A 12,372-nucleotide genomic window follows, 5' to 3' on the forward strand; every position below is an offset into this window, starting at 1 on the left:
ATCACAACGAGGCAGGCTCCTGGACTCCTGGATAACCAGGTCAGGTTCTCGCAGGTAACATGGGGCTGAAAGGCATTGCCTTTCTTGGTCATGGAGGATCTTACAGGGTCAGGAGACCCACACCTACAGGCCTCAGTCCCAGGGCTGTCCACAGCCCCTCCTAAGCCTAGACCTCTTTCTGCAGCGTTGCCCAGGGTACTGAGTGAGCTGGCCAACTCACTCCTCTTCCAGCACTGGACAAAGCGCCTTTGTCAGGGCCGCATCTGTTCCCTAGCAGGACACAGCCTGGGGGTAGCGGGGGTGGGGGAGATAGTGGAAGGGGGTCGTTCCAGAAGGCCAATTCAGGATAGGCAGGGACTTGGTGGCCAGAGGGGCTCTGAGTGGCCTCCACCTACAGGCACAGGCCCAGCCTGTGGTTGCAGAGTGGCCTCTTGCACAAACTGCCTGCCCCAGGGCTACTTAATTCACCTCTGCAAAACTACCTGGCCAGGAAGCTGGCAACAGGGTGACAGCCCCCTCCCACCTTAGACAGGACAAGAAGCATACCAAGGAGGCTACCTCACTCTGGCCAGGGATGTGCCTGTCTGGAACCAGATCGGGTGACGATAGGGTTCTGGAGGGCAAGGCCCAGGTTTGCTTGGAGGCTACTCTGGAGTCCAAATACTGCTGATTATCTCAGGAGGAGGCACACAAAGCCAGGGAAGGGCCTCCCAGAAGAGACACAGCCCTCAATGGGTCTGAGGATACTGGCCAGACCCCCAGTGCCCTTGGCCCTGGGGCAAAGCTATCTGCTCCCTTGTGAGGATGCTGGTTACAAGCACCCCAGCTGGTGTGGTCTCCAAGTGAGCCCCTGGGGCAGGCAGGCTTCCTCCTTTACAGCTGAAGGTACCATTGTGCCAAGGAGGGCTAGCAACCTGCGGTCCAGGCACTGGACCCTCTCCTGACAAACAGCTGGGCCTGGAAACCACCATTAGCCACAGCTACCTTCTTGAGGTAGGCCAGGTACTGTCCCTATCTGTCCTACCCACGGGAGGATGGATGCCCAGAGAGGATGGCAGGTGGGCGAGGAGTGGGTTATGGCACCTCTGGGGTGCCAGAGCTCTTGGCTGCCCTGGGGCACTAGGGCAGCGCAGGAAGTATATAGGCACTCCTAGTCCCCACTCAGCAGCCAGGCCTGTGGCCCAAATTGGTGGAAGGGGACAGAGGCGGGGCAGGTCCCTTCCAGGCTCCACAGGGGATGAAGCGCTCACATCAGTCAGCAGCTGCGAGCCCAAGGCCAGGGGCTCCTCCTTTAAAGGTTAGAAATGTCTCCCAAACACTTGCAGAGCTCAGGGTGCCAGGCCCTGCCCTCCACCCGTGGTGGGGCTGGGGGGTGAGGGGGTTGGGGGAGTGGCCGCCAAGCTACCAGGCGCAGTCCTCCTGTCACCCCTGCTTCTGGGGGTAGAGGCTCAGTCTCTCACAGGCAGCCTAATAAGGCAGCAAGGTGTGGCGGCCTGCGAGGGAGGGGGGAGTGGGCTGAGTCACCCACTGTGGGCCTCCAGCTGCCTCAGCTGTTGTCCAGGCATTCAGCCCCACCCGCCTGGGAAGCCTCCCCACAAATGCCCAGTTAAAATAAGCAAGCTCCAAACAGGCTCGGGACTCCTCCCGAGATGATGTGGTGGAGTCCTAATCAGCCACACTGTCCATCCTGCAGCCTGACCCTCAGAGTCCTAGGACCTCCCTGGCCAGTATACCAGGTCTGGTTCAGATGCCTCGCCTCAGGGTCTCAGGCCTCATCTCCTCCTCTCGCCCACTACGCAGGTCCTCACTGGGGCCTATTCCACCCTCTTCAAGCTCCACCTCCTTCTGAAAGCCCTCCTAGACGACATCTGCAGCCCCATATCCCGGGCTCTACCCTGTGTCACTCACCCACATAGAAGGTGCTGGGGGCCGGCCTGTCTCCCAGCTCCAGGTAGAGCAGGCTGGTGGTCTGCGGGTCATGGCGCAGCCACAGGGCCACACCCAGGATCACGCCTCCGGCCAGCTAAGGAAACAGAGAACAGTGTCACGGAGTAGGGAGCACTGGGGGGGGCATGTGAGAACCCCCTGCTCCTCATGAGTGGGTCTCCACAGTCACGGCCCAGCCGGTCAGTCCAGCTACTGTCTGCTCGAGCCCTGGGCCTCAACAGCACCTCCAGGTCGGACAAGGGACAGGTCAGTGGCATTTCAGATGAACAGTGTAACTTCTTTACTCCCAAATATGACATGGAACAAATTTATCAGAAGTTCTGCGTTGTCTGGATATGCTGTATTTTCATCTTCTAATATGGTCAGCGGCCACACCAGGACCTGAGCACCAAGGACAGCCATGTCGTCTTCCAAGGGAATGCCCTGCCCCAGCAGTCAGTTTCTTTGGGGACAGTGGGGAGCGGGTGCCAGCTACATCGGGGAGGGCATGCTAAGTTTTTGCTGCCAGGAGGAGTGGCAGGACCTTTGCGGACATGGTGGCATCCAGAACGCTGTAGGGACAGCCTGCAGTCCTCAGGACAGGCAGAGGGAGAGGGACTCATGGGGGAGAGAGGCAGTGAGGGTGTGAAGGGCAGGCATGCATGGGACTCCAGTCTGGGTGAGGCCCTCAGTGGCTTGCCATCCTGTGTGGAGGGAACCATCACTAGCCAAGTGGGCCAGCCCTTAAGAGCTGGGGGCTCCAGACACATGAAAGGGGGTCGGGGCCTGGATCCCCTCAGATTCCTCTACAGTCCCTCCTGGTCCCGGGTGTAAAGTATGACTCCACATCCCCTCCTTCCCGCAGCCTGGGGGACACTCATCCTGGCACAGTGATCCTTTCCTTGTCTCTGGTCCACAGCGGTGGCCAGCATCCCCAGACAGTATGTGGAGGAGTGGCCAGGCTTCACCACTGCCTCCCTGGAGGACACAGAGACCCACCTGCACAGAGACCAGCTCTGTCAGCCCCTGGGCAGAAACAGGGAAGGGTGGAGGAACTTCCTTCCGGGGGTCAGGTGTAGAGGTCAGGGTCCCACACAAGAAGTGTGCCACCTGGCTCCCTTGAGCCTTGTGAGGTTCTGCCTTTCTCCCCCTCCCCCTCCACACCACCACCATTGTGGGTCAAACCCTGAGGGATATCCTGGAGGAAGCTGCTTGAGGTCATGACTCAAAACCTCTTGGGGAGGCAGGAAGCCTGTGAGCACCAGGGGCAATGACGTCCCTCTAGGTGACCTGCGCCCAGATGGGTGGGAGGGCCTAGCTCCTGACCTACTCCTCTGTAGGGGGCTGACAGCTCATCCTGTGCAGGGCTGCTGGTCTGAGGGGAAGGGAAACCGAAACCTGGGCCCAAGACAAGCACCTGGTGGATCATTTCTTGCTTCAGTGGACCCCACCAGGGAAAGAGCCCCGGAAAGGGGGATGTGCTCAGGACCCCTGAACTTGTGATCTTGGGCCACACCCAAGGAAAGCCCCCAGCAGCCCTGGGAATCTCCAGGCAGGCTGGCCCTGATCTTGGTGAGATCTGGGCTGATAAGGAACCGTGAAGCCTGACTCCTCTCTCGCCTCCCCCTCCAGCACCTCACTTATAACCTGGGGCTGTGGTTTCCCAGCCCTCTTGGGTGAGCTACAACTCAGTTTTTACACTCTCGGAGGAATGAGGTCCTACTTCACCTGGGCCCTGGGGTAAGGCTCTTTTCCACTGAGTGGGCAGGGTCCACTATATACCTGAGGAGCTGCCCCTCACGTAAGGCCCTGGTGATGCCAGGGGTCCTCCAGCTTCCAGTTCAGCAGCACTTCTGTGCCTGTCCCACTGGTGAGAGGGCAGGGAGGGCCTGTGGTCAGCACAAGGGAGGTAGGAGGGTAGGAGATGGTGGGCAGCTCCAGGAAGCACAGACTTCTCCTGAGCTGTCTGCCATCCGTGGCTCCAGGGAAGGAGGTGACAAGGCTGAGAACTTCCCTGGTAACTCTATTCCTCTGTGGCTTTGGAAATGTCATGTATTTTTCTTGGAAACTTGTCCTAAGATGTTCCAGGGAAGAGTGGGGCAGGTGGATGGGGCCCCTGTCCCTCCATCTGTGGTCACAGAGGCCTGCTTATAAACTGTGACTCAGCCACCAAAACTGTGAGGTTGCTGGCAGGTCACCCGTCTTCTTGTGCCTCAAGTGTCCCCACCTATACAGCAGCTGAGTGTGCCCCAGTGTCTGGGTGGAACTGCTGGTTAGTGCTGCCCCACACCATTCCTGGCTGGGTAGGGACCATCCTCATCTTCCTTGTGAGCCCCTCATTTGAGGAGCTGGGGTTACCTGAGTCCCCTCTCAGGGTAATGTCATTGTAACAGAAATGAGCCATGGCAATGCTTAGTCCAACCCCCCAAACCTGCTAACATGACTTTCTGGACAGGACATCACTTTCAGCTCTGTTCTGAGAAGGAGGCCTTCTGTTCAGACTCTAGGGAGGGAAGGAAGAGGGGACCCCTGTAGATGAGCCACTGCTCCCAGCCCTCCATGCCCGGGGTAACGGGGCTGGTACCATTCGCAGGGCACGGAAGAGCTGGAGCAAAACCACAGAATGTAGGGGCAGCTGGGAAAAGGGGACTCGATTTGCCTACACTGTTGAACCCAAGGCTACAGAGGGCAAGCAGAGCCAAGACAGTGGGAGAGGACACAGGAAGGAATGCCTGGTACTGTGCAGACCATGCTTTTTCCAGCCCCTGCACAGAGCCTCTCAGGCTAAAGCTACAACAATGGAGAAACTGAACCAGGGGGACAGGCAGCACAGTGACTCCTTGCCCCTCACCCTGGGAAAGGGGCCCAGGGGAGCAGGGCTAGAGGTCCCCAAAGGGTCAGAGGCTATAAAGGAATCTGCTCTTCAAGAGGCCTGCACACAGCCGCAGCAGGGAGGGACAACTGTATCACAAAGGATGTATAAGGAGCTTTCAAAACTATGGCAAGAAAACCAGCACAGGCACTCCACCTGGATACCAGGATACAGGGCCGTAAGCACAGGCGGGGCCACCTGCATCCTGAGGCACCAAAGCAGAGACACTGCAAGATTCCTACCACATCAGCTAACCCCAAAGTACCCAATGGTTGCTGATAGTGACAAGGAAGGGTGAGTGCCCTGTGAGTACCCTGCAGCTGTCCTAAAGTCTGCGGTTTTGCACACTGCTTTGAGGAAGTCAATGCCACATCTCCCACACACCCATCTTCCACCCCAGGCACCAATGCTTCTCCGTAACAGCCCCAAACAGTCCCTGATGGGGAACTAGACAGGCCTTAGGGTCCATCCCATGGTGGAGTCCTCCAGTGCAAAGAAGAGATCTACCAGGCAGTGTGAAGGATACTGGGTGAAAAAGGGCAGAGCAAGACCAAAGTGCACACACTTTCTGACTCTTGTGAGAGCAGGAGGAACACAAAATTCTGTCAGAACAGAAGACCTGGGAAGAGCAGGGGCATTAGCTGGGTTCCCCAAGGGTCCCGGGACTCTTTGGGGTACCCTCCTTCTCCTAACAATGGTAGTGGTTTCACGGAGGTGTAAATATGCCAAAACTTTCTTGGCTGTATAATTTAAATGGGTGTATGCTCTATATTAATCACCTCTAAATAAAGCTGTTTAAAATTCCCCAAACCCAATCCAAGACAGACTGAGAAGGGGTGAATGGATGTGGAGTCTATCCTACTGCTACCCCTTCCTCAGGCTGGTACTGTGGCCTCCCAGGAACCAGCAGCAAGGATATGGACAGGTTGGGGTCTTGCCCACAGAGCTGAGGTTTTACAATAAGCCAAAGTAATGGACTGCAGTAATGCACACACCAATTTAGAGAAAAGTCCAGTGTCATGGGAAAAACATGGAGTGATGGCCCAGGCACAAAGGGCAAGGGTGGCCTGAGTCCCTAGCTGCTAGTCATGTGACTGGCTGGGTGACTTCAGGCCCCTCTCTGCCTCAGTACCCTTTATGGTAAACTGAGGAAATAAAGGTACAGATGCTAATACACACAGACTGCTGAATGCAAGGTCATGGTATCTAGCTCTCCATAGCACTGACCAATGTGATCACTTTTGGGTCTTAGAATCAACAGAATCTGGGATGTCTTCACTTACCCCACCCAGGCTCACACCCAGGGTCTTTCTGCTTGGAGCTTGCCTGTGGGAAGCAGCTCTGCCACCTGCTCCCACATTCTCAGAGACCCCACATTACTCCCCTGTTCTAAGAGACTCCGGCACCCTAAGACACTCCTGCTTGGGGGTGAGGGAGGAAGATCTCAGGTGGTGTGTCTGGGTTCCTGGAGGGCTCCGTGCAAGGGAGCAGAAAGAAGTATTCATAACTCTGCAAAAGAAAGGATTGCTTCTTCCTCCTTCTGAGAATTCATAGATAACAGGCTCCATTTAAGAAGGGGTGTGTGTGGGGGGAGTTGACAAGCACACTGGGTCCCTGCCCAGCCTGTCTGCTGTTTCCCAGAAGCAGCTGAAAAGGAGTAGGTCTAGGACAGCCCCTCGCTCCACACCAGCTGCCCACCTCGCCCAGACCCCAACTGGGAGCAGGGCTTCTTGGGGGCTTTCCACTTCAGCATACTGCCCACCAAGAAGGGGCAGGGCTTCAGTCACACTACCTGCTGGCCTGAGTGGCCACCCCAGGGCTGCCCACACATTCCAGTAGATAACAACGATGATTCCTGAGTCAGCTCACCCCTAAGCAGCAGCTGGGCATTAATCCCTCCATGCCTCTGAAGAGGGAGCCACAGGCTAGGTGGGGCAGACTGAGGGTCTGGGGGCTGCAGGCTGCCTTGGATGGGGGTGCACACACACACTGGGAAATGCATAGAAAGTGCCTGCCTGCCACAGCAACTGGGAGGGGCCAAGGGTCTGAAAGCCTCCCGGGAGGATAGTGAAGGCCACAGGCAGGGAGTGAATTCCCTGGGAGAGGCTGGCATAAGCCAGAGGGAAGAGGCTGGCAGGGCTGATCTGGGGAGGGACGTGAGGGCAGTGAGGGCTAAGGTGCTGAGGGAGGGAAGGGACGCAGGCCACTGTCCATCTAGCCTGGATCCCAGCAAACTGACCCCCAAGGCTCCACCCACCATAGGAACAGTGCCTGGTGCAGGTGTGAAGGCTGGAGAAGAGCAGACTCCTCTCTTTGGACACACAGCCCTTCTCAGGCCTTTCTTGGAGGTGGGCAGCTGCTCCCAGGACCCTGTCATGCCTCAGTGAGCCGAGCTGCTGCAGGAGGCTCAGGAAGGAAGGAAGTTGGAGGGAAGGGCAGGGATCCTCACCTCCGCCAGGAAGTGCAGTTCTACTCATGAGGCTCCTTGCCTCAGGAAGCCGCCTGTCCCATATCTAAAAATAGGTGCCAGGGCAAGGACCCAGCTCCTGGGCCCCACGGGCTGGCTGGGAAATCAGAGGGGTTAGGGAGTGGGCTGGGGTACCCCCAGCTGGGCCCCTTCCAGGGTCAGACTTCCCTGTTCGCATTTCCAGGCTAACGTCTACACCTGCTCTGCATGGCTCTCAGGGGAGGATATGTGGACCTAGACAGCCCCAGCAACCTGCTGGAGCTGGACACAGTGGACACTGAAGGGTGGTCAGGACCTCTGGAGCTGTGTGTTTCAGAGAAAGAAGCCTGAGTGGGCCTGGCACCTACTAGGGAGGGAGATAGAGGCAGAGACCGAGGGTGGGTGGAAGGGTTCCAGACACACCCTACTACTCCTCACGTGGTCACTTGGGAACCTGTCTCCTTATCATATCAACGAGTCTGCTTACAGCTCATGACAGCCCAGCACAGTGGAGTATGACTTCGGGTGAGCCGTTATCATCTCAGGGACACAGAGGGGAAACTGTTCCCAACAGTCAAGGCTGAGCCATTCTACTGGGGTGGGGAGCAGGGCCTCTGGCCAAGTGGTGGCAGCTGTGTGCAAGGGTGAGCTCCCGGGAGCCCTGAGCAGGCTGTGGATGGCAGCCTGTGCCTCCCACACATGGCTCCTTGCAAGCCTGGGATTCCAGTCTACAGTTCAGGTCTCTAAGCCCCAGGAATGGGAGCCACAGAAGGGCAGGTGACCTGGAGTCCTCATTCCTGCACCGTGCCTTCGTGGGCACCTCAAAACCCCATCAGGAGCTGTTAGCTGCAGTGCAGAGCCACCAAAGACCCACACAGAGAAGACACAGGTGACCCAGGCTGACAGAGCGATGTAAGTGGTAAGAGGCCCTTTGGGTATGACCCCTAGGCGTGGGGGGGATGCCCCATCAAAACTAAGGGCCCACCTGGAGGACCCCCAAGAGGTCTCAAGTGACTCAGATGCTGCCCTGCAGCCCACCAGGTGGAGCTCCTTAGGCTGGACACAGAAGTGCAAAGTATATGTGTGGAGGGGTCATGGGACATGGGAAGCTACTAGGCATGCCAGGTCACAGTACATTCTACTTGACAAGTGAAGGCCACTGAGACCAAGTTTGGGTGAGCCTAGTTGTCACAAAGGAGTCCCAGGAATAAGGTGGGCACTTCCAGAGCTATAGGATCACCCAGCATTTCCCCACACATCTAGCCTGGGTTCCAGTGTCAGGCCAGAGCAACGGGCACCTGGGCTTCCTCCCCACCCCCAAACCTGAGCCCTCTCCCAAGTCCCAGGTGGATAAAAGGGTAACGGCCAGCATTCGCACAGGCACCTGAACTCTACGCCTATTGATTTTGCCATAGAAGCACCTCCCCTTGGCAGGATTTCAGGTGTTGAAATCAGGGCTGGGGGAGGGCTGAGCTGACCAGCTCAGAAGCAGTAAGGAGATGAGGATTAGCAGTGAATGATTTCTAGAGGCTGAACTGAGCTGGGGTGTGTGTGTGTGTGGCAGGGGGGTAAGCGTATAGGCCCCTGGGAAAGAACGGGATGGAACTCTCACTGGCAGGAAAGTGTGGGCACCCCAGCAGAAGTGACAGGGTTATCAGGGTTCCAGACCCCTACCTCCTTGCTCTAGCTCTGTGCCCCTCACTGCTCAGCCACCCTCACTGAGGTCACCCAGCCCAGGGGCAAACCACAGACTTCCTCTTCCTGGCTCATGGTTGTCTCTCCAAAGCCAGGCAGACAGCCTGGAGATACCAGAGGAAGTCCACTCGCCCACCCGGTGGTGAAATCAGGTACAAGTAGTCCCTACCCTGCTGGCGCCTGACTGCAGCCCCTCTCCCAGAAGGCAGCAGACTCTCGAGGTGACAGACAGTCATGTGCTGTCTGGAGGGGAGAATTAAACGCCAGCTAGGAAGCTGCTACTCAGGCTCTGGCACTGGAAGGTGGCCACCAGCTGCATTAGGCTGGAGGAGCTGCCAGTCCTGGGCAAACAATCTAGGGACTGGACTGAACTAGATTCCTGACAAGGACTGGTGGACAACCCTCCCGGGCTCCCTGGCCAGCCCCAAGGGGACCACTGTTATGCCCACTTTCCAGGTGAGGAAAGTGAGACTCTCAGAGGCCAGTCACCTGCCCGTATGTCACAGCTGGCATGCGGTGAGCAGGGATGAGAGCCCCTTGCTCTTCTGCCCTCCTCCCAGCAACAGGAGTCCCAGATATTGTCCCTTCTACTAGGAGCCCACAGACCCACCCCAAGAGATGGGTGTCCACTCTTCATGATGAGGATGTCACACAACCTTCCTCACTCAGCCTTCTGCTGCTCGACCTGTCCCTTGACCCACACAGCCAGGAAGCCCAGGACCCCAGTGACCTCAAAGCAGGTTTTGGGCAAGGTGGGGAGAGTGCCCAACGCTGCCCCCAGGACTCGAGGTCTCAGCAAGACAGAAAAAGGGGGTGTGTATGCATGTTAGCGTATGTGTGAACACAGTGTTGTGGGACCAGGCTCCTCCTTAGAGAAGTGCGCCAGATGTCCGGGATGCCCCTCCCACTGAGAGCCATTTTCCTCTCGAGGATGGAACTTCTCAAAAGTGTCTTTCCAGACATTCACTGTCACCCTGTTCTCACCCCCAGCTTCCGAGCATCCTCAACAGGCCCCACAGGGCTTCTCCAGCCTTGGGTGCCCAGGCCCCCTCCAGCACTTCATACACCCTGGCTTGATCTCCTCGGCAGAGCTCCCTGTTGGACATTGTGCCCGGCATCCATTTCCTGAGGCTTCCCTGTGCCAAGCCCCTTTCTCCACACTTAGACGCATTAGCTAATCTGCCCACAACCCCTGGGGGACAGAGACCCTGAGGACCCCCACTTTAGCAGGAGGCATCTGAGGACCAGAGCAGTGGGGTGGGGCTCCACAAAGGTCTAGCTCCATGGCACCATGGTGTTCTCAGCTATAGGCCAAGGCATGAGGCAATGGGGGGCTCATCTGCCAGAGTGGTGCCCACTAGCCCCACCTGGCTCTAACCTACAACCCTGGCCACTGCAGGGCCAGTGTAGGTGGGTGAGTCCATAAGACTACAGGGATCCAGTTCTCACTGCTCTGTTCTGGGTGGGCCCCTGGGAGAGGCGGGGAGAGGCCACAGAAACAGTTTCTTCAAGCCTCAATAAAGAGTACCCCCAGGGATGTGTAGAATCTCCACCCCAGCTGCCTAGGAAACAGACTCACCCAGATGGGGCTCCCAGCTGGGGCAGGTGGGTGGGCCTCACAGGCTGATGCACAGCCCAGAGGGCAAAAGAACAAGGCCCCTCCCGACTACCTTCAGCTCCCTGCAGGCTCCTCATGCCACCTCAGAGGGACCCCTGGGTGTGCATTTATCTCCTACTTTCCTGGGCTGGAGTAGGCAAGCTCATCCCAGACACAGCTGCTCCCTATGCCTACTGTGATCCCCCAACTGGAGAAGGTGGGATGTGTCACTGCTCGCTCTACTTTCAGCTGTGTTCAGTCTAGTCTCTGCCTTCCCCCTCCACCCAAACATCTCACTGCCCCTGGATCCACACTGGGATCCTCAGCTGTCCAGATGGAAGACAGATGTCCCCACTCACTCCGTTTTAAATGTTTACCCTCCCTGCATCAACTTGAGAGACACACAGATTTCCTAGACTTGGCCTTACTCCTGGGGGGGGGGGGCGTGGGGGGGGTTTTCAGCCTAGGGAGCATAGCAATGGGTGTGGCAGCACTGTCCAAAGGACTGGACAGTAACACCACTCACAGTCCCTGCAGGATGGTGAAGAGTCCACTCCTCTCCAATTCCAACAGCCACAGGAAATGGAAACAAAAGGGGACAGCATCACTGGTCACTTCCTATCAGTGAAGACCGGTGGGCGGAAAGTACCTCTTAGCCCAAAGACGCTGGGAGACCCCCCCACACACCCAAGTCTGCACCCCAAGATGACAAATGGGTGGGCACCACTTTGTAAAGCGGAGAGCTCAGCCCAGACCTTGGGCATCCTCAGGAAATCGGGCCTCTGGTGCCTAGAGACCCCTAGGTATTTAGGGTCACCTTCTGCCTGTGCCAACTCAGAACCGTGAGCTCCTACTCCCCTCAAAACCTCCACAGGCCTCTGGGGGACAGGGATCTCCTTGGGTGAAGAGAGGGAGCTCGGCCCCCAGGAACTGGGGGCATGGTGCACACCAGCAGGCAGGCCATTCTGTAGTGCGCTCCGCCTACAGTCAGACCCCCCAGGACGGTCCCCAGCCACCTGGAGGATGAGCGGGGTTGGGGTTAAGAGTGGGGTGGGACGTCCCCAAGGCTCGGACGGTGTGAGCCCCCCCTTTCCAGGGGCGGTGGCGCCGATGAGCTCATGGGGGCGGGACGCCAAGAAACCCGCCCTCGAGCCCCCTCCGTGCTGGCGAGGCAGGGTGGTCCACACCAACAGCGGCCAGGAGGGCCGCGTGGGCCTTTCCACGGTTGAGGGGTCCGGGATGCGTAGCTCTGGCCAGTACGCTCCAAACCCGCCAGCAGGACGCAGCGGGGACAGACAGCGGCCCCCAGGCGCCCCCGCGGGGCCGCAACGCGCAGAGGCCCGAAACCTGGCTTGCTGCCCGAACCCCACGATCGAGGGGGCACGGCAGCCCGGGACCCCTCGCCCCGCCCCCGGAGCCCACAGGTGGCCCCGCAACTTCGCGGCAGCGCTGCGTCCCCTCCGCGGGGCCTAGCGCGCGGCCGCCAGCCCGGCCTGAGATGGGTGCGCCCCGCCCCCCGCCGCGGCTCCCACCCCTCCCGGCCGCTCACCCAGAAGACGAAATTGAAGACGAAGAGCAGGTACTTGATGCACTTGGTGCAGCCCTCCACCCCCATGGTGGCGCGGGCGGCGGGCAGCCTGCGGAGTGGGGGCCGGTCCTGGGCGGTCTGGGGCGCGGGGCCGAGCGAGCCGGGGGTCCTGGCGGGCGGCCGGGAGGCTTGGCGGGCCGGGACACAGGGGCGCGGCTAGCGGGACGCGGGCGGCGGAAGGGCGCAAGGCCTGGCGGCTGGCGTAAGGGTCGCTGCCACTGCTGCTGCGCGCTCGCTCTATAGCCGGG

The 12,372-nt window shown here is 58.6% G+C and overlaps 1 protein-coding gene across 1 annotated transcript in view; it reads right to left on the minus strand.

The window, feature by feature from the left end:
* The window catches only part of Cd81 (CD81 molecule), a 16,022-nt gene extending 3,671 nt beyond the window's left edge, over positions 1-12,351 (minus strand). Inside the window, exons 1-2 of the mRNA XM_020168785.2 lie at positions 12,086-12,351; positions 1,909-2,023 (exon numbers count right to left, since the gene is read on the minus strand). Coding sequence (XP_020024374.1) covers positions 1,909-2,023; positions 12,086-12,151 — 181 coding nt within the window. The 5' untranslated portion in view covers positions 12,152-12,351. The remainder of the gene's footprint in view (positions 1-1,908; positions 2,024-12,085) is intronic.
* Positions 12,352-12,372: the final 21 nt, after the last annotated feature.

Source organism: Castor canadensis, chromosome 1 (assembly GCF_047511655.1).
Source record: "Castor canadensis chromosome 1, mCasCan1.hap1v2, whole genome shotgun sequence".
In the NCBI taxonomy this organism is placed as follows: domain Eukaryota; kingdom Metazoa; phylum Chordata; class Mammalia; order Rodentia; family Castoridae; genus Castor; species Castor canadensis.